We start from the raw sequence: 27,323 nt of genomic DNA, 5'->3' as shown, positions 1-27,323 counted from the left end.
TAGCGCGGGCGGGCGGAGACCGGCCGACCGTGCCGCCCGTCGCCAGTGCCCGCCAGCAGGCGCCCGAGCGCAGCGTGCCGCTCGCCTCGCGTACCGACCGCCGCCTCCGCCGCCTCTGCCGCGTCCGCCGCGTTCGCCGCGTCTGTCCGTGTTGCGATGAAGGTACTCAGCCCCTGTCCATAACGTGATAGCAGTTATGCCCTTAGCTGTAGGTAGCGGCGGCTGGACGTCCGGTATGTAACCGCAGATAGTCTTTGCGCCGCCACCGCTTCACCCTCCCGCCCCTCTCCCCACCTTCTGCTCCGTGCACATCATCTCGTCGATTTCTACACCTTGGAACAAGATCCTCGGTATTTTTGCGACGACTATTACCGACTATAATCGGTGCAAATTCATGAGTCTATCGGAACTGTGTTCGATCTACACAAAGCGTAACTTTTCATTTTCCTTACATATACCATCTCATTGTCATATTAGGCACAATCACGGAATGCACGATGACAAGTTATTTGATTTGATCAAGACCATCAGAGAATAAAAGACTCCGTCTATGATCTATCTGTAGTATGTATAGATATTAAAGAGAATAACAATATAATGGAGACACACTTACTCCAAACCATTATAAGATCAATAAGATCAATATATTTATATCTCCGTAAATCGACTTTACAGTGAGTTGTGTCGCCAGAAAACTAAACGAAGGATACGCGATCAATAGCACAGTACACCATCATATTTTATTATATTATAATTTTAATTTCCTTTAAAGTTCTAGATTGTAATATAAAATGAATCCGTAACGTATGATACGTTTCGAATGTAGCTATATAAGATATTACATGACTTTGCTAATTCATTTTTGTTGATATTTTATGAAAAAACACGCCCACAATAATAATTATTTCCCGTAATATGCCTGCATTTGTTGCGCAATTATTTTATTTAATCAGTGTTTTGTTTCAGCAACACAGATTTTTATTGAGAAGCACGTATAATGCTAAAATTACCCAAAGGTCTTAAAAAGAAGAAAAAAGGAAAAAAGTCAAAGAGAAAAGGTGAAGAAGAATTATTCACGGAAGAAGAATTAGAGAAATATAGAAGAGAACATCAGCACCAGCAGTCGGATGTCGGTGAGGGGTCTGTCAAGGAAAACGAGGAATGGTCCAAGTTTAAAGACCTAACTACCGGCGTCGACACCGTTCTCAAAAAGACTCAGGGCGATTTAGATCGCATCAAATCCACATCATTCTTTCAACGTGTACCGGCTGGCCCTAAAGAAGTCGAGTCTGTTCCCGAAGAGAAACCCCAGCGGCCAGTGGTTGAGATCACCGAGGCCGACTTTCCGCAGCTGGTGCAGGGCGCGGCGGCCGACGACGACGGCGACCGCAGCGAATTTGGCCTCACTGACGAAGAGTCTGACGAGGACGAGCACGACGACATCTTCGACACTTCGTATGTAGAGGCGGTTGAGCGTGGGGAAGTGAAGCTCGCCTACGTACCGGACTCACCCGACCAGTTCCAAGACGACGACATCTTCGACACCTCGCACGTCGACGCTCTCATCAAAGGTCACGAAGCCAAAACCACAAAAGGAAAAAAAACCTTGGACATCGGAGTCGCCGTTGAAGTTCTCACCGGTAGAATCGACAACGTTACCGTCACGACAAAGAGATCCAAAAGAGTTATACCGGGAGATCTGTTGTTGGAAACCAGTGACAATGAAGTGCTGCCAGTGAGTGCCACAGTCGTTACTGAACCAGTCGAAAAGAGCATATTAGATATCGATACAGATATCCCTATAACGACCCCTATAGATCTCAGTGTATCACTTCATACTTCGCTGATCCAGCGAGAGAAAACTGAAAAACCCATTAATACATTGACACTTGACGAATCCAAAAACGAGAAGGATTCCGACAAGGAACAAGAAATAGATGAATTTACGCTCTTAGCAGCGGAATCGTTGGAGTGCAGTGCAGAAGTAACGAGACTTGAGTCCAAGGAAATAAAGTTAGAACCAGTGTTACAGGAATCTTGGTCTGCTTTTGAAGCCGATAAAAACGAATCTGTTTTTGCGGATTGTATTGTTGAAGATCAAATTGATGTGGTAGACTTGTACGGAGATCAAGACGATCCGTTCGATACAAGTTTTGCTGACGCAGTTGTTCCATCCACAAAACTACAAGAAGTTCGCAAAGAAGCTGTTATTTTAGAGGATGACGATGATTTTGATCCTCGTGCTGAGGAAGTGCGTGTTCAATTGAACAATAGACGAAAATCTTCAGTACGAATTCATTTGACTAACCCTTCAGGTGTGAGAGAATCTATTACTTCTGACGACGTCGTAGATAAGGAAGAGGAGCACTTGTCACGAGATCTGCTTGGGGGAAGCACAACTGATTTAACGCAACTGGGCCATTCTCCCTTAGACCCGCTAGGCGTCAACAACGCGGATATAGATCCATTCGACACTACGATTGTCGATAAAATCGTAGCTCCAGGCAAAGTGGAATTGAAACTTTTGGAAAAGGAACTGATCGGCGCTAACCCGACACCAGTGTACCGGGTGCCAAGTGACCCTGATTTCGATCCACGAGCTGACGAGCCTAAGAAAACAGAAAGACGCGCCTCTCGACCTGAAAACTTAACGGTAAGCAAAAGTGTGGTGTTCAATATAAACGCTGACGAGACTTGTGCTTTGGACACAAAACCGAAAGTTGCCAATCCAGTGACTCCGTACTATACTCGCGAACTCTCTATTACCGAAGACGCTGACGAAGACCCAGTTTCTAACAAGCCCGTCGAAACATTAATAAAAACGCGCTCCTCTGAAAATTTGGCCACTGAAGTAAATTACTCTACAAAGAGGCGGCATTCAGAGCATCCGCAACTAAATTATAGCGTAAGCATCGGATCCAAAACCAACGACATATTCGTAAACGAGCAAAAAGCAATTAGTACTAAGGTGCTGACGCCGGCACCTACAGAGGATATCGAAACATTTGAAGAACAAGACGTCGATCCATTCGACACCTCTTTTGCGACTGCTAAGATCGCTCCGAGCAAGACTGAGCTAAAATTACTGGCGAAAGAATTTTCGTGTGAAGAAACCGACGTAAAAAAGTCTGGTGAATACGATTTTTTAGAACCTTCTGATGACTTTTTTCAAGTAAAGGCTCTTAGTCCTGAGCCGCCTGAAGCGATTAAGGGCGACGAAGATTTCGACCCATTCGATACCTCGTTTACCGGAAATCTTAATCCTGGTAAAACTGAGCTCAAGTTACTTGAATCTGAATTTTTAGGCTAAAAACTTAACAATGGCTTACAATCCATTTTTAAATATGAACGAGCCTGTGGCACCCGTGACAGCAGAGGTGCTTAATCCATTTATGATGGCGGATGCGGAACCGGAAGTGTTCACAGGGGAAAATCCGTTTGCTGCGAGCAACCCATTTTCAGATTTCGGTGGCAGTTTTGAACCCGCTATCGGTGACACTGTTCCAGCAGACATTTTTGGCGGAGGTGATGTATCGGAAGTGGGGGCAAAGCATTTCGACATTTTGGAAGACTCAGGAACTCAACCCACGATAGAAAATGAACGGCTCACCAAGCCCACCGAGCTCGAACTTGTCTCTATGACGACGGAACACACGCAGATTAGTTCCGTGGAAGACAATAGCGTACAGGCCCCCGCCCGTCCTCTACCGCCTGAAACGCAAAATTTAATTTTGAGTGTGACTGGCCAAATGGAATTTGCTAGTTCCCATCTTCTGGATCGCATACCGCCGACGCGCACGCCGAGTCCTGTGTCGGTCCGTGACATTCACTCGCCGAGTCCCACACCTGAGCCGGACGTAGAGGAGACGTCGGCCGTGGAGAGCTTCGACGTAAATCGCAACAAGCCAGCGCGGCCGCCGCCTGCGCGTCCCCCTCCCGCCGTGCGCCCACCACCACCGCGCCCCGCACCGCCAGCATCCACCGCAACCACGGCTGTACCGCCACCACGACCCGCTGCGCCGGAGCCCATGGACGATATCAACTTGTTTGATGCACCAGTTCCTACCGCAGTGAAACCGACCAAAGAAGCAATACTAAGTTTGTATTCAGCACCAAAACCAGAAGAAAGGCAGATTGATTTTTTGAGTGATGATATTATAGAAGACGTAGCGACTGATGCTTTTGTGGAGATGCCTCAGACCGGCACTACCACGATGTCGCCATCGGAGGCGATGATCGTAGATTCGAATGACTCGGTTGCAAGTCCGGCCTCCCAAGCTCCAGCCATGGACGCTGCGTTCCCTAATGTGACCTCACCTCAAGTGTCTACCGAGGCGGCACCGATGGATTGCTCGGAACCATTTACTCAGTTCACATTAGCGCCCTCCCATTCTTCTCCTTTTGATGACGTCGTGAATGAAGATTTTAGTATTCCAAAATCAGCAGATGGCGAGAAGAATCCTTTTGAAATGTTCGGTGCAGTTGAAGATAGTATGTTCACTGAGTCTTCAGGCGATATTTTTGGTGTGAAATCAAATGAAGTCGTTACAGAAGTTAGTGACAAAACATTCGGCAATGCGTTTCAAGACAACGTCGGGGAACATTTTGGGGGTTCTGATATGGAAAGTATGAGCAGTGATATGTTCGGCGGCACGGCAGTTGCTGCCGGCGAGGCAGACACGAGCCCGTTTGCTGCTAGTGCCGGTGATGTTACTACTTTTGGCGACCGTCATACGTTCGACACCACACTTACAGCTTCAGGTGGCGAAGATCACTGGGCTGATTCCGAACCTGGACATCAAGCATTTCCAGAGAGTCAGGACGCCTTCGATGCTTTCTCTGCCAAGTTTGATTCGACAACAGCCCACCAAGTTAACGAAGGTGAGTTGAGCGGAGTTATGGAAATAACTCAAAAGCGATATCGTAGCAAAGCTAGTGTACAGCACAGTGTGTACGTATGCATAGGAGCATGGGGCGAGGCAGCGGGCGCAGAAGCTGCGCCGGACGGGTTCGAGGCGGAAGCGTTCGACCCGTTCCTGAGCATGGGTGCGCCGCCGCCGCCCGCCGCCACTCCGCGCCTCGACCATCAGGGCTCCAGGGATTCTACGGATGACACCTTTTCCGTTTTTATCAGGTGAGTTGCAGCGCCATACAACAAGATATAAATTTAAAAGTATCGTCAACTGTACAGCGACCAGCAGCTATGTATATAGTGGTTCGTTCCAAGCAGTGCCTTTGTGTTTATTTGACTGTTTACACCTTTCGATATCTATATTTGTCTATAGTCTATACTATTATATAAAGCTGAAGAGTTTGTGTGAACGCGTTAATCTCGGGTACTACTGGGTCGAATTGAATTTTTTCTTCTACTGTTGGATACTGCCCATTTATCGAGTAAGGCTATGTATAGGCTATATTCACGCTATGGCCAATAGAAGCGGAACAACAATGAAAAATGATGTAAAATCGAGATTTTTTTTTCCATTGAGAGTGTCCGTTGCGTGCGTTGCGTAACGGTTAAAGTTACGCAACAAACACGTATGACGGAATTGTTCCTGTAAAATTCAAAGAAATGTTAAATAAAGTCCCCGCAGCGTATGTCTACCTGTCTGAACGCGATAAACTCATAAACTCCCCAAAGAATTCCGAAAACAATTGGTATGGAGATAGTTTTAAACCATGGGAACAAACATAAGCTACTTAGTAACATAGCTATCCTTGTAAAATATTATTATAGAGTATTTTTTATCGCGGAAAACTCTTCCACACAGGCGAAGCCGCGAGCAAAAGCTAGTACATATTGTATAAATGTCAAACCTTGTACTTAAATTTTCTTTATTTACATTAATTACATACACCAAAGGATTATAAATATTTTTAAATAGATAAATATTTTTGGTAAAGTTATAGGATGTGCAGTCAGCCACAAAAGTTTAAATCACATCTCTAATCTTTCTCTTATAAAATCCTTTCTTTGCATCTAAATGAATTAGATGTGTACATATAACATATACTTACCACCGCAATGTCTATTTCGGCCGCCAAGCAGTAGTGTGTAGTCACTGTTGTGTTCCGGTTTGAAGGAAATTATAGCTAGTGTAACTACTGGACATAATAAGACTTAACATCTCATGTGTCAGGATGACGAGCGCAATGGAATACTAAACAATACTTTGTAATTCAAGGCGTTGGGAGGTGTTTCTTTTGTTTATGGGTGATGGTATCGCTTACCATCAGGTGAATGATAAGCTCGTCTCGTCATTCAAAGAAATAAAAATATATATATAAAAATAATTATTTCTATTAAACTTTACAAAGTGTTGATTTTGTTCAGTAAGTTTTGTGGGTGACCGTATTCCTGTGTGGTTAATATTGTAGGCCAAAAGAGAGCGAGGCGGGGAGCGCGGAGCCGGTGCCGGTGCTGGCGCCGCCGCCGCGGCCGCAGGCGCTGCCCGAGTCTCCGCGCTTCAACCCTTTCGACAAGAGCGCGTTCGAAATGCAGCAGGACGAGCTGCCGCGCGGTACGCACCCTCGCCGCTCTCGCACTACCTTACACTACAAAATTGACTGTTAAATTGTGATCACAATATAAATGAACTGATAATGATCTAAAATTATTTTTAGTAAGTAAACTTTAATTACATTTCAGTATAATATAAAATAAGTATGAGATCAGTTAAATCACAAAACCGTTATAGTATATTTGGCATGTGTTGTCACTAAAGAAAAGACCGTAATGTTATTGTTGAACAGAGGATGTGCGCGCGGAGGGGGGTGAGGGAGGCAGCGAGACTCCGCCCACGCCGCTGTTCGACGAGGACGTGTCTGTGCCGCTGGAAGACTTCCCGCGTTCCAAGTACAGCGGCCCGGGCTGGGAAATGCACCTGCGACAACCCAACAAAAAGAAAATCACCGGACAGAGGTAAGCATTGAGCGCCGGCCCTCGGTGTTCGGCGTTCCCAGACAGATTATTTAATTTTATAGTGGGGCTAATTTTGTTTCCACATTCCCTATGTCAGCGAGATTAACAGAGGTTCAAATCTCTTGTTATAATTAACACTATTTATTTTGGTTGGTACTGAACCTTACGTTGTAGGTGAACATAGGCTAAAATGATGACAGATAATGTAACATTATGCAACTTGCACGCTTACTAGCTTTCGTATGATGATCGCAAAGGTTCTGGAAGAAGATCTTCGTGAAGCTAGCACAGCAGGGCGACAACCCTGTAGTCCAGCTATTCAATTCTGCCGGCGACAAGGAGCCGTTCCAGGAGCTGCCACTGCAGGCGTGCTACTCAGTGTCCGAGATCGGCGCGCAGCAGTTTGACCAGTTCGGCAAGATCTTTACCGTCAAGCTGCAGTACGTGTTCTACAAGGAGAGGCCCGGCGTCAGGTGATACCCATATTACATATTAAAACTAAGTATTTAGGTATAGGTTTTCCGATAGTAAGTATTAAAAACGCTTGAAGTCAATGACAGATGAGGTAGTATCCCCCATGGGAGTAGTCAATAAGTAGCTAATATACGAAAGTGAAACGGATCTGATACAGCGAATCTTTTGCCATCTAATATAATACAGAAATACTGATGACGTAACATTAGGCATTAACGTAAATTTAGTGCTTAAGTATTCTTTATAATGATTGTGTTCTGTGTTATGCCTTTTGTTAAATAATAAAAAAAAAAATATTAACATTTTTGCAATAGGGATGTTGTACTAAATGTACTGGTTATAGATCCTTGCAATTGTTTATAGATTGTGGTTAGTAATGCCGCATTACACGGGGGCTCTCCTTGTTGAGAATGTTTGGTTCGTTGTGTAACATTTTGTTCTGTTCCACGAGGCCCGGACAAGTGACGAAGGCGGAGCGTATCACCAATAAGCTGTCGCAATTCGCGGCGTACGCGATCCAGGGCGACTACCAGGGCGTGAAGGAGTTCGGCAGCGACCTGCGTAAGCTGGGCCTGCCCGTGGAGCACGCCCCGCAGGTATGTGCGCCCACTCTCTGTTCACTGTCATCGGACGCTCCACTGCGTCATCACTTGCGAACGTCTGTACCTATTTGTCGTTTAGTCATAAGTCATTAGTCTTGTCACTGGCATTGCAGGGATGCTAGACTGTCTTGGTAAGATTGCTTCCGCTCTATTATGATCCATGGAAGACAGATAAAAGCTCTTTATATATTTTTAGCTACACTCGACTCAATTGAAATCTACGTTAGTTGAAAATAAGTATAGTATCGATTAGTAGGGAATATTCTATATCATTAACCTGCATGGTTAAAATTACAATAATGATGCATGTATGTAATATTCTCTTTTTGCACTTAATAGGTAGTTAGATGGAACAGAAATGTCAAATAACGTACAATAGTATAGTTAGGGAACTAAGGTCCAAGGTGCAAAAGAGCCAACTCTCCCTTCCGGCCCAGTGTGTATAATTCGCCTTAAAACGAGATCGCAAGAGCCCGGGTGAGACCAAAAAAGCTCTCCAATAAGTATTCGGTAGGTAAGATTGTTAGTTTTCATAAGATGGTGAACTAAACATGTTACTGGTCGGTGTCCGGAGACTCCTATCCTTAGGGGTCCTGGTGCACTACACCGCCTAGTCCTATGGTTGCTACCAGATAACGCGTTAATCAATAAAATGATTTGAATGTAATTTGTTATGCCAATAGACCAGGTCCTGTTAACGTCCTTTTATATGCATAGGAAGATACATATATAGGTCTTTCAATACGGAACTAGTAAGAGATCAGCGTAGTTGCGAGTTCAAGTGACAATATATAATTTGTTTCTGCAGTTAGATGAATGTGTGTACAGGTGTCCCAGCTGTTCAAGCTGGGCTCGCTGTCGTACGAGGACGTGAAGCAGTTCTCGTGGTGCGTGGAGGAGGCGCTGTTCCGACTGGCGGCGCACCGCGACCGCGCGCTCACCTACAAGATGGAGGAGGTGCAAGTCACCGCCGTGGACGAGCTCTACGTGGAGCAGGACGCCGAGGGCTCTGTACAGAAGCAGATCGCGCGCGTCAGACTCTTCTTCTTGGGATTTCTCAGCGGTGAGTGACAACGAACAACCAAGTGCTATAGTATCATCTATAGAACTTAAGGACTCGATCTCGATCGTAAGTTGTATGTTTTTGCAGGCATGCCAGATGTTGAGTTAGGTGTGAACGACCTCAGGCGTCAGGGCAAGGAAGTGGTGGGGCGCCACGACATCATCCCCGTAGTCACCGAGGAGTGGATCCGCGTCGAGGACTCCGAGTTCCATGCCTGCGTGCAAGCTGAGGAGTTCACCAAATCTCAGATAATCAAGTAAGTAGGAAGGCCGAACTACCTATATCCAATTTTGTCGAAGAAATTACTATGCACCACAGACAAAAAATCACTTATAGATACTCGCCAATAACATTTTTTTAAACAGTGATGAACTCACGATGTTCTAGTCATAGCATATTCAATAGCATTTGATCCACCCCCTCTATTATTTATATTTTAGTTGACAATACAAATAGTAAGAAATTATGGCTTTAATGCGGCAGGGAGCTCTTTAGCAATTATCATTAAACTTAACATTGTGTTTGTTCGCAGGTTCAAACCCCCCGACGCGTGCTACATCGAGTTGATGCGGTTCCGCGTGCGACCGCCCAAGAACCGTGAACTGCCGCTGCAACTGAAAGCGGTGTGGTGCGTCACCGGCAACAAGGTGCCGCTCTCAGAATTTAGCCCTAAATACGAATTTGTAACTTCACACATCAGAGCCAATGACGAGGCAGCCCTCGTTTTTGACTGGCAGGGAGGAGCCTATCAATAATTAGATCGGATCAACAAAAAAGATAACAGAGTTACTCGTTGTATAAATGAATTGTATTGTGTGTGCCGAATGGTGACTGGTAGGGCGGCGTGTGTGCAGGTGGAGCTGCGCGCGGACGTGCTGGTGCCGGGGTTCGCGTCGCGCAAGCTGGGCCAGGTGCCGTGCGAGGACGTCGCCATCCGCTTCCCCATCCCCGAGTGCTGGATCTACCTGTTCCGCGTCGAGAAGCACTTCCGCTATGGCTCGGTTAAGTCTGCCCACAGGTACCGCACCACACGCTGCGCTCTGCCATATCGACACTTCGTTAAATGCATTTCATAATTCATAACGTACTTTAATCATCTAGTGTATACTTATTATATAGAGCTGAAGAGTTTGTTTATTTAGATTCTCTAATCTCAGAAACTATTGGTTCGAATTGAATTTTTTTAGTGTTGGATAGTCTATTTATGAAGTAAGGATACACATAGTATATAGGGTATATAACATCACGCTATGACCATTAGGAGCGGAGTTTCAATAAAAAAATGATCCAAAAACGTGGAAAATATGTACCTTTAAGAGGTTCCGTTGTGCGCGCTGAGTAAAAGGTTAAAGTTACGCAACAAATATGTATATTGTATAACGAGATTCTTCCTTTTAAAAAGTTGTAAAAAATATATAATTATAAAACACTGTCCTCGCCGCATCAGTCTGCCTGACTGAAGGCGATACACTCAAAAACTACCCAATGGATTTCGATGAAATTTCTTATGGATATAGTTTGAGACCCTGGGAAATACATACTTTGTATCCCGGGACGATAATATATATAAAATTAAAGAGACTCGACCGTGTCGCCACTCCGCCACACCCGTGCCTCGAACCTAGGTCTATTTCCATTTAATCTTCGACCTCTAGTCAAAAGTTCTCACTATTTCTCGACGGTCAGACGAGGATGAAGTATGTTACATGGTATCAATAGTAGTTATAATGCCTTTAGGCGCACCGGCAAGATTAAAGGCATTGAAAGATTCCTGGGCACTGTGGAGACGCTCCAGGAGTCTCTGATCGAAGTGACGTCGGGCCAGGCCAAGTACGAGCACCAGCACCGCGCCATCGTATGGCGCATGCCTCGCCTGCCCAAAGAGGGACAAGGTACATAATCGTCTTAATATTAGCTGCGATTGGTGCAGTCACCCGTGTGAGTCGAACAAGAATATGTATAATATATATCGTTTAAAATTAAAGAGACTCGACTGTGATTGCCCTCGTCGTCGCACAGAAGTCCGAACATAATTGTTTCCCCTAACCATACCCTGTTATGATCGCACAAGTCTAATTTGAAGTGGCAGCTTTACGAATTTTCTTAGTGCTCCTCAAGTTCTAGTTTTAGTGGGTGGTCACCATCTCGCATCGTTTTCCTCATTGCTAAGGTTCGTAATTCCCTGAACACGGAGTAATCTTTGTTTTGATTAAATTACGCGACCCATTCCTATCATTGGCATCGTGGAGAGCAACAATGGGAGGTATCAGGTATTAGTCAGCTATCGTCGCGAGTCACAGCGCGTGTGGTTGTGTGCAGGTGCGTACACCACCCACAACCTGGTGTGTCGCATGGCGCTGACGTCGTACGACCAGATCCCCGAGGAGCTGGCGCGGCACGCGTACGTGGAGTTCACGATGCCGGCGACGCAGGTGAGCCACATGACCGTGCGCTCGGTGTCGCTGCAGGAGCACGACGGCGACCCGCCCGAGAAGTACGTGCGCTACCTGGCGCGCCACGAGTACACGTGAGTACCACTGCTACCACACAACTACAGCCTGCACCTAGTGTTGCCAGATTAACATATTTTTTCATGCCAGAGTTCGGTTTTCAAAATATACACTCAGTGTAAATTGAACTTTTTATTGAATACAGAGTATCTACATACTTGAAACATAATAAGTTAGATGACTATAGTTGATTCTGTATATCCTTATATATTTACCCCCTTATTCATAGACGTTTTTTTTATCTTAGTGTCTTCGCAGTGCGTAAACACAGGGTCTATGTGATTGGCTAATATTGAGATTCAACAATATTAGCCAACCATGAAGCGGCGATAGCCTAGTTGGGTGTGGAACGGACTGCGAAGACGAATGTCCGCAGGTTCAAACACCCAAGGGCACACACCTCTGACTTTTCTAAAATCATGTGTGTATTCTTTGTGAATTTATCGTTTGCTTTAACGGTGAAGGAAAACATCGTGAGGAAACCTGCACATCTGAGAAGTTCTCTATAGGAATTTCGAAGGTGGGTGAAGTCTACCAATCCGCACTAAGCCAGCGTGGTGGACTAAGGCCTAATCCCTCTCTGTAGTAGAGGAGGCCCGTGCTCAGCTGTGGGCAAGTATATAATGCAGGGCTGATATTATTATAATTATTATAACAGCCCTATATACAGTGTGGTGTGGAGTGTGGAGTAAGGGCGCGTGTGTTGTTGCAGCGTGGGCATCGAGCGCAGCGCGGGGCAGGCGGCGCCGGCGTACGCGCTCGCGGCCACCGCCGACCCGGCGCCCGCCGCCGCGCCTGCGCCTGCGCCCGCGCCTGTACCGCAGCCGCCATCCTCCGACTCGGACTCGGAGTGAACGCCGCTCCCCGCTTAGTTCCCCACGATTGTGATATAATTCTTGGTTAGTTGTTGACATGTACTTATATTAGAGTTTTAAGCAATAAACGTTATACATACATAGTATATACTTACAGTAAAATATGTCGTGTGTGTTATCATTGTAATCGAATGTGAGAACCTACTATTAACGAGCACAAAAGCCAGCGCCCCGCGCGATCCCAGCGACGCGTCGCCGCGCGTTGCGTATTCATAGTTAATCATAAATTGCCTTGTGCATATTGTTGTATACATAACTACCTACCTATTTAGATGCCGTAGTGAAAAATTAATACTTATAAAATACAATAAATCAGATATCTATATGAATATTATAAAATGTTTAAATTTGATATAGTAGCTGCAATATAACAAAAGTTTGTAATGAGACGCATCGTTCGTCGCCGGTCGCGAGGCGCGAGTCGCGACTGTGTACAGAACTGCGGTTTCATTGGGCGTGTTTGTAGCGCGTATGGACTCGTATTTGTGCTGCCTGCTTCGTATGAATACGAACTCATACGCGCTGCGAGCACGGGTGATGTGACGCGCGTGGCTGGCGGAGCGAGCAGCGCCGCGAGCCGTCACCCGTGCGCCGAGCACGGTCACGCTGTTTGTGTAAGCGACGCTTGGAACTCATGTACCTACACGATGGACCCTCTGTTTTGTTGTCAATAAAGTTATGAACGTGCATGTGTGTTATTTAACTTCACCTCCCCTACATACTCATACCTAAATGCAGCAAATCGTATAGGCTCCTGAGGAAATACCACCAACAACTAAATATCGACCCGCGTGATAAAAATTTCAATGACTAACTATTACTAACAGAAGAGAGAAACTTATAATTATACCTAAAATAAATATGTGAGGCCCTTACATATGAAATTGTATGTAAATGGCGTTTTGTATGGGGCGAATACAAACTCAATTTTTTTGGAAAATATAATTAATTAATCAAAGTATGTACCGTTGTTATCAATGCACTTTTGTCATCTCATAGGGAGTTCATTGATCCCTTTACTAAAAAAACCATGAGGGAGAAACGAGAATCAATAAACTCTCTGAAGGCGGTTTGGACAGCCACATCGGAGTCGAATTTGCTTCTTTGTAAAAAGTTTGCCAAATTATGGAAAAAGTGGTAATCTGTTGGAGCAAGGTCCGGGGAGTACGGTGGATGACGCAGACAGTCCAATTGCAGCTCGTCTAGTTTAGCGGCCCTCTGTTGTACAGTGTGAGGTCTAGTTGTCCAGCAGTGGCCTGGAGTGATTGACCATCCTCAGTTGTTTAGCGCTAGTTCCTTCATCATGGTTTGCTATTGCTGACAAAAAATATCTGCCGTAATCTTTTGGCCAGACTTTAGAAAGGTGTAGTAAACAACACCGTCAAACAAATCCATCAAACACTGTAGTTTCATTTGAGTGAATTTTTGTTTAGCGAAAGGTTTGGCTAGTTCTCCAAGATTCAGTCATTGCGACGAGTGCTTCCAATTATCATACAGGATCCACTTTTCATTACATGTAAACTAATATTTTTTCCGCGCAGAAGCATTGTTACACAGAAATCGTTTATCCGCGTTAAATCATTCAATACTATCGACTATCTCGGTGATGTAGTTGTAATGTGTACGACTAGCGCGCTGAGGTTATGGGTTCGAATCCCGGGTCGAGCCAAAAATAATTATGAATGGGTTTGTCCATCTTAAAAATGACAGACCGTCTCACCAGACTATAAGAGTGACATTAAACTTATACACCACAATATCTCCTGCGTACCTGATTGATCTCCATTGAGATAGGCCGTAGTGGCCGAAATTCGCCTAGGAAGGATTCATTAATCATTCAATAATTTATCAAATACCTGGTGTACTAATTAGTATACTAAATACTAACGTTTTTAAACGTCTCAAAACTAACAAAAAAGGAATTAATAATGATTTTAATAATACCAACAAAAAAAAAATCGAGCCCAAAACCCGCTACAATCCAAATAATACTTGAATTGAAATAAAAATTGATCTTTATATTCGGGTTTATCACGAGAAGTGTAATCTTCCTTCCAACTTCTGTCTTTATGTTTATGATATACACACAAATATCAAATATATCGAAGTCTTTTGCGTGAGTAATAAAAAGTTGCGCTTTTTCTGGATGAAAAGTTTCTTATAATATATTTTTGTTTTTATCCATGTTTTCGTCTAGAGTAGTCGAACTCAATCTTTCTTTATACACAGGCCACATAGACATTTTAGTTATGGTCTAAAAAATAATAAAAAATATATACTTAATCATACTTAATTAAAAAGTATTTACTACTAAGTGAATAATTTTATTCTTATAAGGTCACTATACCGCTGAAGTGGGTTTTGAGTAAAGTTTCTTTATTATATTTTTTTGTCTGGTGGTTTACTTGCAAAGTTTCGGAAGGGAAAGCCTGACGGGCCGCAGGTTGAGTGTAGCTCGTCTAGAATCTACACAGAAAATAGAAATATATCAAACTTCCAAATAGATTTACATTGCCGTAGCCAGCGCGAACCCCGCACGGGAGCAAAAAAAGAGCCCCGATACATAGAAAACAGTTTCGTAGTTTTGAAGATGTTGTCTAATAAACAATCAGAAAAACAGACAAAAAAAATCATAGATTGCGTTCTATTAAGCTTTTTAGCCAACTCCTTTCTTTCAATGTACAGACACACCGGGTTTTGGTATTTTATTTTTTAATGTACAGATAGATAGATTTTATCGACGGATTTCCAAGAGTGCATTGCACAGGGTTGGTTGTGCTGGCAAAGTAGACAGCTGCCAGAGAGAACCGAAGCTGCTTCTAATCCGTTGTGTGCATATACAGCGTAGGATATATAAAGCGTAAAAGACTCGACCCAACGGTCACTATATGCTCACTATATAACATCTTTCCAAGTGACTTAACGCTGGGTTGTAAGACCGGTCACCCCAATATAACCGTCCAGTCGCCCCTTGAGTCGGTAGGTAGTGGTAATTGCACTTTATCGTCAAAACAACGTTATTAATAGGGTTCTGTCGCTACTCTTTCAATGCATTTTTTTCAAGACCCGGTATAAAAACCCAAATCAGGTTACCAAATTCTTACCTAACATTCCCAGAAGTAGGGCCATAGGTAAAAGATTCAATCAATTGATATGGAAGCTGATATTGTGATTGTGCATACACAAAGATTATTCGTATGTTTTGGCTAAGAAATCGAACCATACAGCACGTAGTGCAGAATTCAATGAAGTCATCAATGCAAGTGTCATTGCATGTTGAAAACAATCGATAGGGAGCAAGTGCTGTGGCGGACGGTAGCGGGTGGCGAGCGGGGCCGTGCGGGGAGTCTGCGGGAGGCGAGCGAGCGTTGCCGCGACCCGACGCCGGCCCTCTCCTTCTCCGCGTTTGTTCTACCGACAAGCGTCCAAATCGCAGGAGCACGGCCGCGGCCGAGGCTCGCGTGCGTGCCGCTGACGAGTTCAACAAGGGGCCCGATAATTTATAACAAAATACTCATGATATATAGGGCGAGGAATTAGGGCACAAGGGTGGGGCGCATGCGCGGGTGCGGCGCATGCGGACAACGTACGTCGATGGGCGCCGACACGACGCGGTGCCGCGCGATGATCTCCTCGCCACCAGGTACGTGCCCGCCGCGGCGCCGCCCTGCTCAGCGGCCGCGCCACCCTGGCCGTCTGTCGCGCGGCGCCGCCACTCAGCGACTCTACATGCGCCTTGCCATAGTGCTTTTAACTGGGCGCGCCGTTCGCATGCCTTTTTAGACGCGTTAAACCGACCGTGCTGACCGAACATTCACCCCCGGTCTAATTATAGGGCTCATAAGGTGCTATTTGATTGAACCATTGTGATAGGTGCGCTCCGTATGTAGACTGAGCCTCATTAAAAACAGCCTTTGAGTTATCATTGTTAAGTAGCGCAAGTTTCAAGAGCGGATACACTGCGGCGCGTGAGGTATGTTTTAAAAGAAGTCCAATTCAAGTGCTTACCATACTGCGGTCCGTCTTGACATTTAAAAAACATCACAAAGTTCATCATGTGGAACTCTGCTTAGTGACTCTATAATTACGGTTTCTTTTTAATAAGTGGACTTCTGAGCATTGAAAGTAATGAAAGAAGAATCTTTGTGGAGTTAGTGAGTGTGGTGTGTAACGGTGGCTTGGGTGTGCAGAGCGCGGGCTCAGGCGAGAGCTGAGCCGTGGGCTGAGGCGAGCGCTGCGGCGAGCGGAGCGCGTCGGCATGCGGCGTCAGTAGCGGGCTAGCGGCCCCGCAGCCGCCGCGGCGCCGGCCCATGGCGGCGAGCGGCGCGCCCGAGCGCCAGCCGCGCCGCGGGCCCGCGCCCATCGCCTCCTTCGACCACGACGTGTCTGACGAGGTGAGACAGCCCGTATGTATCTTTTCTCTCTACTTCTTGTCCCTTGCATTTTCTGTCACGCGCCACCGTGGCTTTTCTTCCGAGCTTTCGCCACGTGTAACCGTGTACGGTTACCGAGTCTGTCGACTCCGAGCGATGAAGGAATCATGTGTCAACCGATAAATATTAGTATATACTTATGAAATAAATAAATAAAAAATATTTTTACATTAACATGATCAATAACGATACAAGTTCTTCGCTGGAGAGTCAGTAGTATATAAATTAATGACGAATAATATTATAACATATTCCCGCCACCGCTCTACTTCATGACTTTGTTTGGCTAAAGCTCACATATCTCAAAGAATCTGTCAAATATGTTTCAATAGTTCCTTTGTCATGTTTATGGAATTACGGTCCACAGTCGAGCCCGGAGACGAAACAAGCCTTTCGATTGCCGGAGATACGTGAAGACAGAAGCTGTGGTGTGGGCGGTGACAGCCTCGCGCCACCGGAGCAGCGTGCACGGTCGCACTCGACGCCGGCGGCGGGCGCGCTGGCGCCGCTCGGCGCGCTGCACACGCCCGCCGCGCCGCGCATCGACATCTCCCGCGCCTCCAGCTCCAGCCACCAGGACTCGCGCGACAGCTCGCCGGAGCTGGCACTGTTCGCGGGCGGCGGCGGCGAAGAGTCGCGCGCACGCCTCGAGCTCGGTTTCCGTGAGGACGGCGCGCTCGACCTGCGCTCCTCCACCGAGGAGCTCGCCTTCCTGGAGGGCGCACCGGGGGAGCCCCGGCCGGCGCCGCCGCCCGCCGCCGAGCGCCGCCACTCGCGCAAGGACAGCCAGGGCTCGGAGGCGGCGCTGCTGGCCGTGTCGGGCCGCACGAGTCGCCTCTCCAGCGTCGGCTCGCAGTGCTCCGCGCACTCGGCGCTCTCCGGCTTGAGCCGCACCTCTCGGCTTTCGGTCGTGTCGGGAGTATCGCGGTCGCCGTCGCCGCATAGAATGTTACTCGAGACCTCGTTTTGCGGTCCGCGTCCGATCGAGAATGACCCGGAAATCTGTGCGGCTGCGGTCGAGGAGCGACTGCTCGAAATAGCTAAGCTTACGGCCCCGCCACCACCACCCATCCCCGTCACTGTAACTGTGGATGCGCGTGATCGCCGTGAGGTCCGCACCGAGGCTACTGTCGAAAGTGGAAGTGCACGTGTGACAGCTCCCGTCGTTCCTGGACCATCTACAATAGTGAGTGCGACAGTAGTCGCGCCACCGCCACCTGCGGTTAAACCGACCACTCCAGTCTCCCCACCGACCGCCACGGCCGAACCAGAGAAAGTACGCAAAGAGACAGATAATAGGGCGCGGGTTGAGGAACGCCGTGCGAGGCCGAAATTACGTCGAGAGCCTTCAGAACCGGAAGTCTATAAGAGTGGTAACCGAACGAAAAATGTTATTAGAATCAAGCTCAAACCGGATGAGGACTATGGAGAAGAGGAGGAGGAAGTTAAAAGGCCTGCGCCTGTCGAAGTGGAACGGGCGCCTCCGGTGCGCGAACCTGTGCCATCTGAGCCTGAGCCGGGCGCGCGGGCCTCGAGACCAACCGAACTGGTGGGGCGCGCGCCAACTAGTCCGGCACAACAACGCCGTCGAGTACCGCGGGAAAGTCGAACTCCGTCGCCAGCCGGCGTGCCTGTCTCCCGAAAATCATCGTTCTGTTCCTTGTTCAAGTCACGAGAAACGATCGCTTCCCCGGACTCCCCCTCCGAGGCACTCCGGCGCAAGCGTAGCCTAACCGAAGGTCGTTCGCGCAGCAAAAGTCGGGATCGTTCGGCGACTCCAACTTCTACTACCAAGATCCGTGGTTCGGTGTTGTCGCTTTTTCGGACACCGCGCAAAAGCGCTACGTCTCCGTCACCGAGCTCACGCGAAGGCTCGCCGGTGGTGCCGCCGCAACGGTCACTCGCACCCTCCGTCCCACCGGAGCGCACCCGCCCCGGCGAGAAGCTCAAGTACTACGAAGACACGAGAGATGGCATCATACATATACCTTTGCATACACCGCCCGACGAGCGGCCGGCCTCGGCAAGCGCACATCGTGAGCCTAATGGCGAGCGCGCCTCTGTTTCCGGCGCCACTCCCACTCCCGCTATCACCGCCGAGGCGCGTGATCAACCGCGGCCCGCGTCTGCACCGGCGACGCGCGTCGCCACCGAGCCTGTCAATATCCGCACTGCACCTAAACCTATCCAGCGAACGGTGCTCCCTGATGGAAGCATTATCATCCCTTTGCGGTCTCCGACCGAGAGAGTCGCAGATATTGAATTTCCACAGTCAACGACTTGCGAAAGATCTCCAGAACCAACGGTCAGTAGGCTCGAACCCGCGCCGGAATCTACGCCGCCAGCCGAGGGTCGCGACGAGGCGGACGGCGCTGAAGCAAGCCCGATCCGCGAGCGCGTAATGCAAAATACAACAGAGGTGTCCCGTGAGCTAGTCGAAGCACCACCCTCCGGTGAAGACGATCGGAAGAGAAGAAAAGAGCGAATGACTTTTACGACACACGTTGGAAGCCGCGAGCAAGTGTTCAGTACGCAGTTCAGCATAACCAAAACTCCTAGCGTGACGAGCGAGATTTCAGGTACGTTTCCCGCTTTTGGTGACGGCGAAGAAACTCCGACGTCTGCCAGGGACGTCGGCAGCGGGGAGGTTGGTGAAATCGCAGCTCCAGGTGGGGCGACCGACGCGACCGACCCACCGCGTGACTCTTCTGAATCAGAGCCGAGTTCAGAAGCGGCGGCTCCACGCGACGGCAGCGAGGTAGAGCGTCGCGGGTTGGTTGTGCAGGAGTCATTCGAGGAGGAGCTACCGTATGTGCCCACGACGTTGCCATTGGAGCGGCCGGTGGCGCTACCGATGGTGCCGGTGCGCGAGCGTGGCGGTGTGCACGTGTCAGCGGTAGAGCGGCCGCGCGCGGCGCCTCCCCCCGCGCCCCGGCCGCGCGCCCCCGCGCCGCCGCCCGCATCCGCACCCGCCGCGGACAAGCTGCGCATCCGCCTGCCGCGCCGGCCTCGGCCTGCCTCTACAGCTCCGGCCGCACGCCCCTCGCGACCGCGCACACGCAGCGGAGGTGACGGTACCCTTGTTTTGATATTTAAGTATTGTTAACTAGCTATGCCTCTAACTTCGTAGTTTATACGCGTGATTCCATTCCTATAAATGCACAGAGTTCTGCTGATTTATGTTACGTATTATAGAGAAATAAACTATTTTCAGTTAAGTATTTAGTTTCATAAACCTGCATGTGTGAATGTGTGTGACTTGTCATACAACACAATAATTATGACGTGCGACTACAAACAGGCGCAGAGTCGCGGCCAAAGGAGTGGATCGACTTTGAGGAGGTCCCCGAGCGGCGCAAGCAACCTAAGCGAATCCAGACGCTTCCGGGCGGCGCGGCCGGAGTGGCGGCGGGCGCGGCGCCGGGCGGCGGCGTGGTGTTTAGTTACGTGGAGCCCGAGCACTGCCGCTGCGAATGTCACGCACACACACGGCCCATGGCGCATACCAGGTAGCTATCATTTGTACAATCGTAGGAGTTGTAGAAAGCTACTAAGGTATTCGGATACGGATTTTCATGGATTTCTCATATCATTAGCATGGTCGAAACTGTAATCCGAGCCATTATGGCAATAGTTACACTCGTTGACTCTAGCTTATTGATTTCGAAGAATCATGTCTTAAGTATGGCACACACACACACACACATATATATGCTCCTCTAGAGACACTATCCCACTTTTGACTGCCTGTTATTTAAACGAGTAAACAAAATGTAAATCCGTTATTGGCCTTAAGATAAGTGTATTAGATTGTGTTACTCTAGTATTAAGGGCTGTGGATTTTTTTTAAATAAAATAAAAACAAAAAAAAATGATTCATTCATTGATATTTTGATGATCCACACAATGATCTAACAAAAACTGACAAATTAACTTAGTGCAATAGTTGTAGCATATTTGTATGTGCAGTGCGGAGTCACCGCCGGAGGATACGCGGCCGGGCACGTCGTTCCCGGGGGAGCTGGAAGCGGCCGACCACCCCGCGCATACCCTCCACCACGCCTTCAACTGACGCCAATAAGTTAGAAGCATAACGTGCTGTTCCCTTCCGACTGAGTGTCTGCGGCGCCACTCGCCGCGACACCGCACCACTTCAATCTTTTATAAATTATATTCTCTATTGACTCGAGAGAGATGTTATCACTTTTGAGATGTAAATTTACCCCGTTCATTAGATGTATTATATTTATATAGTCGTTTGTATATCTCCATTGGCCACTGTCTCGTTGTCGACTTTGCCTTTTCGAAGTTCAGCTGCTGAAAATGAGTCAAGTCGTGCGCGCTGCTCGCGGTCTTGCAGCCTTTTGTATCGTCTCTAAGTCCTCTCTTTACATGGATATAAGCGTAGCACGTACCGCGGCCAGATAAAATGTATGAATAAAAACAATTATACACTAATAAAGCATGTCAACATACATTCGTACGACAGGAAAAGAGGGCGTTGGGTCTCTTCTTCAAATCATACCAGCGAAAGATGTAATTGCGTTTAGCCATAAGGATGTTGTGTTCATTGATTATTGCGTACCTACTTTGAAATTTGAATATCTTAACGTTGGTACTTTCAGCTGTACCGTAACGTACTCACAGCGTGGAGCTTTCTTGTAAAACAATCAGCATAAAGATGAGTTAATAATATTAATTGCAGCTATAATAATTATTAATCGTATACCTACTTACTAAATTGAGGAAGGAAGATGCAAGAATTTTTGATTCTGGTAGACAATGAGCATGTGATACCTAGATGTATAGTTGTGTTCTAGTTTGGATGAAACATACCATGGAGCATTGCACGCCGTTTCGTGGGGTGTGGGGTCAGGGTGTACTGCGCACTCTGGACTGCGCAGCTGGCCGGCCCGTGTCCGCACTCGCTGCACACTCCACGCGCTGAGACCTCCGTGACGCACTCGAGTCGCTAGATTGTTTGAATGTAACACACGAGCCCGCGGTCGGCTCTAGTTTCCCGCTCGCAATGTTTTCTTTAGCAATTTTCTTATTCTTCTTGTAATATTTAGAGTTTATTTTATGCAATAATATGTAAGAAATGTATGTAAATGATGTTAAAAATAATTCTGTCAGTTTAGGCAAGAGTCTGAAACCTGAAAAAATATGAATTTTTGCTTTCAAATACTTTGTTTCATTTATCATTGCCGCTACTCAGTACTTACTTACTTTGTTTTTAAAATATTCAACATCCGCTGGGCGCCATTCTTCGCTGTACAGTTTACCTTATAACTTATACGCTATAACTTATTACAATTAAAACCATATCGAGATGTTGCTTCATAAAGATATAAGTAATTGCGTTGAACGCAGGCGCTCATTGGTCTTCCACCAACAATAAAACCCTACCGTCTATTGCAACTCGGACCCCTATATCTAAAAACGGCAGCGTAGTTTGTTTCGACATCTTATGCGAGTGTATCGTTTCTTGACACAAGAACGGTAGGTTTTGTCGCGGATGTTCCCGCAGATTGTAGTAATTCTATGCCCCACGCGTCCTTAATCACCACCGTGGCTCGCCCAGAAAGACGAAGTCTTCTTTCCGGGCGAGCGACAGTCTGACTCCCCACGTACTTACGTGTGCGGGGAAGTACATGAGTTCGCGAGTTCTACACGTTATTGGGGAAGCTTCTATCAACGCGTAAGGGCGGCGGGACCGGCGGTAGTCGGTATGACACGTGAGACCAAGGACAGCTAAGTATTTTGAAGATTTGAGAGGTAATGACTAATCAGGCGTTTATATTTCTATTCACATCTACAAAATATTAAATGATATAAGATAAGATTCAATAACTTTTGACTTACCCAGTCCCACTAGTTCTCCTGTAGGCTGCGTGCCCATGCTCTACACCTGGTTACAAATATGTAAAGTTTGCTCATTACGTACTTTGGGAGTGTAGTTCGTGGCATGACGAGCGCAACATCGTGGTAAACAGTATGCACATAACATCTAGGGTTGTTAAGTATAACACGGACCTTGTAGGGGCTAGATGGAACTTCTGTGCTTTCCAGCGTTTTTTTATGCCTATCAAATCATGGAAACAAATCTAACATTCATCTACTTCATCTCCGGTGACGATCTGACTTTGTACGCTGGCAGCACATTGTTTTCGTATATTTGTTAATGTATTTATCTAGCTTAACTAGCAATTTTAATTAGGCATCGACTCCAAAATTGGTATCCAATATATACTTGTTTTGTGAAATAATTTTTTGGTTTTGAGTGGTTTTTGAAGGCGGTTTAATTTTTTGTTAAAATTATTTTTATTTACTTTAAGAAACATCTTTACAAATTATCACCATATTAGTAAGTCTGAAGTAAAATAGGATGATATAGGAATGTTGATGCATTAATAAAACGTACAAGTAAATAAAACATTTTAATTTAATATACAAGTTGGCTTTAGTAAAAATGAGTTACCGATACACGGATCAGAGCATCACAAATAAATGCACGAGTTGTATACACCGGCGAGGGCGTTTACTTGAAGATCTTGCCCTGGTTGAACTTGCGACCCGCTTTGTCGGTGCCGCTCCACGAAAAATAGTCGGCAACCAATTTCTTGGTCTCTTCACTGGCTGGGTCTAGTTTTTTCCAGTCGTATGACTCGTAGTCCACTTGCCAGTCAGAGGAGAGGGGGAAGGCGAGCTCCTGGCCGCGCCACACCCACACTCCTGAGATGGTGGAGTTGTTGTCTTCACCAAACAAGCAGACAGACGCGAACGCTTGCTTGCGCATTTTGTCTAGCCGCTGGAACATGCCTGTAAAACACAACGACTTACTTTATAAACTATGTATTATTTAATATAATATAATGACGCCAAACCACTACCTGACAAATCTGTGAGGTGAATTAGTTCAGCAAAGTAAGTGTCAAAACAAAAGTAAGTATTGAGTAGCATTTGAGTATGGGGAATGCCCAAGCCGTTCAGGGCCGAGTCCCAAGCGAGTGAAGTAATATATGTACTATGGGATATGATAGATGTCAGACAGGACAGTGTAGACAGTGGCTTGGCTATTCATTAACCAGCATTTGTCGCGTCGATTAGAGCCAGTTGTCTTCTACTAGTTGGTGAATACTAGTGGTTTAGGGACACATATTAACTATTAATTGGGAGCAAACTCACCGGTGATGAGGTTGCAGCTCATGAATACTTTGGCTAACTCCTCTGGGTATTTGTACTCTGCGTACCAGATGGAGTAGTTCTCAGGGTCAAACTTTTCCCAGAAATAGGGGATAGACTTGGCTTCGTCTTCATTTGAATAGAAACGTTTGAAATCATCCATGTTAAAGGTTCTGAAAAAAAAAAATCAGTTCAAATATAAATAATCTTCAATGAAATTCCTTAATAAGAAGTGTCATGGTAGTGTTAATAATAGTAATTACATGTAACAAAACATGATATCTGATTTGGTTTTGTGTGAATAATGATCACATACCCTTTAGGCATGGAGTCAAAAGGATCCTTTGACTCTTTGGGTTTCTCTTCAAGCTCATCCAAATCATCATGAGCAGGCTCTGCAGCTTGCTCTTTCTTTTTGGTTTGCTCCTTTTTCTCAGCCTTCTTGTCTTTCTTAGAGTCCTGTCACATACAAACAAGCTCCATGAACCTACCAGATTGCAATGACTCAAAAAACTTATAGCTAATAAAAATATTGTATTTGGGTTATTAATCCAAGAACAGTTTAAAATTATTAGAAATCTTTCCATATAAAATAGTTTTAGACACAAGGGGCAAACACATACCTTCTTGGGGTGTGCGAGTTCCTGGAACTTCTTAGGGTCGTAATGTGGTGGTTCGGCACAGAGCGGCGCGTCGCCGACGACGGCGGCCACTTGCGGCTGAGCGGCGACTGTGCGCCACCAGCGTGTCACGTTCACCAGCTCCGAACGCAGCGCCGGCTCCAGCACGTGGCGGAAGGCGTGCAGCAGCGTGCTGAACACCACGATGTCGGCGAGCGACACGCGCTCCGTCACGAGGAAGGTGCGCGTGAGCAGGTGCGCGTCGAGCACGCGCAGCGCGCCGAGCAAGTCCGCCTTCGCGCGCTCCACGTTCTGCTTGTTGAACTGCATGATGCCCAGGTAGGGGAAAACCCACGCGCACGACGCAGGAAGCAGCTCGCTGTCTGCCCACGACGCCCATTGCCACACGCGCGCTTGTGTTTCACGGTTGGCACCACGCAACGCATCGTTTGATACTACAATATAAAGTTACTCTACAATGTCTTTCTTTATAATAAACATTATCTACTTATAATATGCCTCTCTATTAAAACAAAATATGTCGTATTTAATGGGAGTACATACTTATTATCAGCATTGTAGTTGGTGTTAACATTTTGAGAGAGGTTCTAGCAAAGACTGAATGCTGCCCAAACACCTAGGGCACAATATTATGAACAGCCACTTTAGTTATTACACACAAATTCAGGCCATTTTTTCCCAAAGTGTGTAGACAGAGGGGCATCTAGTGCTCCCATTTTTCACCATAAATATTTTGTCCAATGATATATTAAGCTTACATGTTTAATTCTAACAATTAATCTTGATGGAAAACATACAAGTAATATCCTCATTTCCTAGACCACTCTCATGCCATTAGTTTTTGAGACATTTTTATTGTAATTCATAGTTACTATAATTTAATTTTTATTGTTACTATTTTCAAATTTTGTTTTTGTTTTGTACCCACTCTTTTTTATTCCCGAAACAAGGCTCTGTTATGTTTGTTATAGTATTTTCTGGTTTTATTTTATTTTGTAATTTTAATTTGTAATTCTATCTTGATGTTATTTGTGTGAGAATGCTGTGCATACCTTTAATAGTCATATGTATCAGAATTTGTATTATTATTTATTATTTGTGATTTATAGATGCATGTGTCACTGGTGTGTTATTCAATAAATAAATAAATAAATAAATTAGTGTTCGATTGCATTGACTTAAAGAAACTTTGACCTTAGTTACTCATTATGCTGATGTACTCAATTTTATTTTTTGATTCCATAGTATAATGAAAACTTTACAATGAAAAGCAATGTTGGATCCCTTGAGTTTCTTCAGTTGTACCAACTAAGCATTTGCAATTTTTTTTATTCAGAAACTTTGGGATATATGACTGTACATACATACAATAACTTAATTGAACATAATACAATTTTTAATTTAGATAAATATATCCATATATATGTGAAAACAGACAAGGGTTAAGATATTGAAAATTATATATTCTTCAATATTTTACCTTATTCTTCCTTTCATCCTTAAGACTTAGTGTAATTTAACTTTGGCGCTATTAGATCAAGATACAGGCTTTGCGTATTTTGGATACACTTGGAAAATCTAGCTTTAGGGAGTCATAGTTTTAGTTAAATTTATTTTATGTAGAATCAAGAATTAGATTCCAGTTAGTCTGTTTTTTCAATCAATTATTTTTATATATTATAATAGAGAAATCTAAGCCGAACCTAAAAGAATGAGCCTATCCACAACATGCACTCAGATTACATTTCACTTGTAAATAACACCCATTTAGTGTCCGGACACGAATCAGTGATCAACGTGTTTTCCTCTCACGCAGATACTTTATTTATTAAAACAACTTGTGCGAGGGACTAGCTTTTCAGACCAAATAAATATCTAATATTACCAGCCTGCAAGCAAGTCACTCAAAAGAAAAGCGTATAAATGCATAATGGTGTACTCACCGTAGTAGGCAATAGCATTGCTCTCCGTGAGCAGTACTTTCCCGTCAGCACTTTCATAGGCGGGTACCTAAAATATACAGCGCTATTACACGTCACCGTCACAAAACATATGAGAGTACACCGCGATAACTACACACAAGAGTCGGCCGGTCGCCGCTCGAACACTCACTTTACCCGCCGGGAACTTCTTCAGGAACGCTTCCGATTTGTTCGTCTCACCGAATACAAAGTCCGGTGATACTTTCAAGTCCACCCCGGAGTATTGGGCGGCGATCAACGCCTTATAGGCACGGAAGTTTTCCGGATAAGTATAAAGTACCTGTAAAAATAAATATATCACACGATAAAAGAATTACCCTTACATCGTTCGCCGTTGCTAATATGTAAGATATAACACAGATTAGTACGATATTCACAAGTAAAATATTATCTTACCCCGGCCGCCATGGTTGATGTTTCGGAAGGAAAGGGGAAAGGAAGGCTCAGGAGGGAGGGTAAGGTGGCCTTTGACATTGACATTACTGTGACAGATGACAAGTATTAGACCTAGTATATACCTCAGGTATATGCATCTGAAATGGCATTTAATTTAAAAACAGATGGTAAGGTGTAAACTGACTTAAGTGGAATGAATTCTGGGTATGAATTTAGAATACTCGCTCCTATAATTTATTC

At 45.8% G+C, this 27,323-nt stretch overlaps 3 protein-coding genes across 3 annotated transcripts; 2 read left to right on the top strand and 1 right to left on the bottom strand.

Moving 5' to 3' along the window:
* Positions 1 to 41: 41 nt before the first annotated feature.
* Positions 42 to 13,135, top strand: LOC115446158 (protein stoned-B). Its single transcript, XM_030172723.2, has 15 exons — positions 42 to 233; positions 967 to 3,277; positions 3,339 to 4,881; positions 4,966 to 5,134; positions 6,379 to 6,521; positions 6,754 to 6,922; positions 7,180 to 7,395; positions 7,848 to 7,992; positions 8,827 to 9,061; positions 9,149 to 9,317; positions 9,594 to 9,708; positions 9,916 to 10,079; positions 10,799 to 10,953; positions 11,381 to 11,588; positions 12,284 to 13,135. Exons 2-15 carry the CDS (start codon positions 998 to 1,000, stop codon positions 12,423 to 12,425), a joined length of 5,853 nt encoding a protein of 1,950 aa, XP_030028583.2. The 5' UTR covers positions 42 to 233; positions 967 to 997; the 3' UTR covers positions 12,426 to 13,135.
* Positions 13,136 to 16,756: 3,621 nt separating this feature from the next.
* LOC115446166 (serine/arginine repetitive matrix protein 1) lies at positions 16,757 to 22,064 on the top strand. The gene is made up of 4 exons (XM_037437690.1): positions 16,757 to 16,840; positions 17,247 to 19,953; positions 20,181 to 20,388; positions 20,849 to 22,064. The coding sequence occupies exons 1-4, from the start codon at positions 16,757 to 16,759 to the stop codon at positions 20,949 to 20,951; spliced, it is 3,102 nt and encodes a 1,033-aa protein (XP_037293587.1). The 3' UTR covers positions 20,952 to 22,064.
* A 1,242-nt stretch (positions 22,065 to 23,306) lies between these two features.
* On the bottom strand, positions 23,307 to 27,244 carry LOC115446161 (elongation factor 1-gamma). Its single transcript, XM_030172726.2, has 7 exons — positions 27,084 to 27,244; positions 26,818 to 26,967; positions 26,649 to 26,715; positions 24,688 to 25,139; positions 24,381 to 24,523; positions 24,068 to 24,237; positions 23,307 to 23,701 (listed from the first exon to the last, which is right to left on the bottom strand). The coding sequence occupies exons 1-7, from the start codon at positions 27,165 to 27,167 to the stop codon at positions 23,421 to 23,423; spliced, it is 1,347 nt and encodes a 448-aa protein (XP_030028586.2). The 5' UTR covers positions 27,168 to 27,244; the 3' UTR covers positions 23,307 to 23,420.
* Positions 27,245 to 27,323: the final 79 nt, after the last annotated feature.

Source organism: Manduca sexta, chromosome 11, assembly GCF_014839805.1.
Source record: "Manduca sexta isolate Smith_Timp_Sample1 chromosome 11, JHU_Msex_v1.0, whole genome shotgun sequence".
Classification (NCBI taxonomy): Eukaryota; Metazoa; Arthropoda; class Insecta; order Lepidoptera; family Sphingidae; genus Manduca; species Manduca sexta.
Note: the sequence above shows the minus strand (reverse complement) of the source record. Positions and strands in the feature narration are given on the sequence as shown.

Excerpts from the sequence above, each read along its gene's own strand:
- LOC115446158 (XM_030172723.2), top strand. The coding sequence starts at position 998 with ATGCTAAAATTACCCAAAGGTCTTAAAAAGAAGAAAAAAGGAAAAAAG. Across the intron at positions 10,080-10,798 it reads TCGGTTAAGTCTGCCCACAG|GCGCACCGGCAAGATTAAAG; the intron begins GTACCGCACCAC and ends TAATGCCTTTAG. Across the intron at positions 10,954-11,380 it reads CCTGCCCAAAGAGGGACAAG|GTGCGTACACCACCCACAAC; the intron begins GTACATAATCGT and ends GGTTGTGTGCAG.
- LOC115446166 (XM_037437690.1), top strand. The coding sequence starts at position 16,757 with ATGGCGGCGAGCGGCGCGCCCGAGCGCCAGCCGCGCCGCGGGCCCGCG. Across the intron at positions 16,841-17,246 it reads ACCACGACGTGTCTGACGAG|TCGAGCCCGGAGACGAAACA; the intron begins GTGAGACAGCCC and ends TACGGTCCACAG. Across the intron at positions 19,954-20,180 it reads CACACGCAGCGGAGGTGACG|GCGCAGAGTCGCGGCCAAAG; the intron begins GTACCCTTGTTT and ends GACTACAAACAG.
- LOC115446161 (XM_030172726.2), bottom strand. The coding sequence starts at position 27,167 with ATGTCAATGTCAAAGGCCACCTTACCCTCCCTCCTGAGCCTTCCTTTC. Across the intron at positions 26,968-27,083 it reads CATCAACCATGGCGGCCGGG|GTACTTTATACTTATCCGGA; the intron begins GTAAGATAATAT and ends TTATTTTTACAG. Across the intron at positions 23,702-24,067 it reads GAGCTGCAACCTCATCACCG|GCATGTTCCAGCGGCTAGAC; the intron begins GTGAGTTTGCTC and ends TGTGTTTTACAG.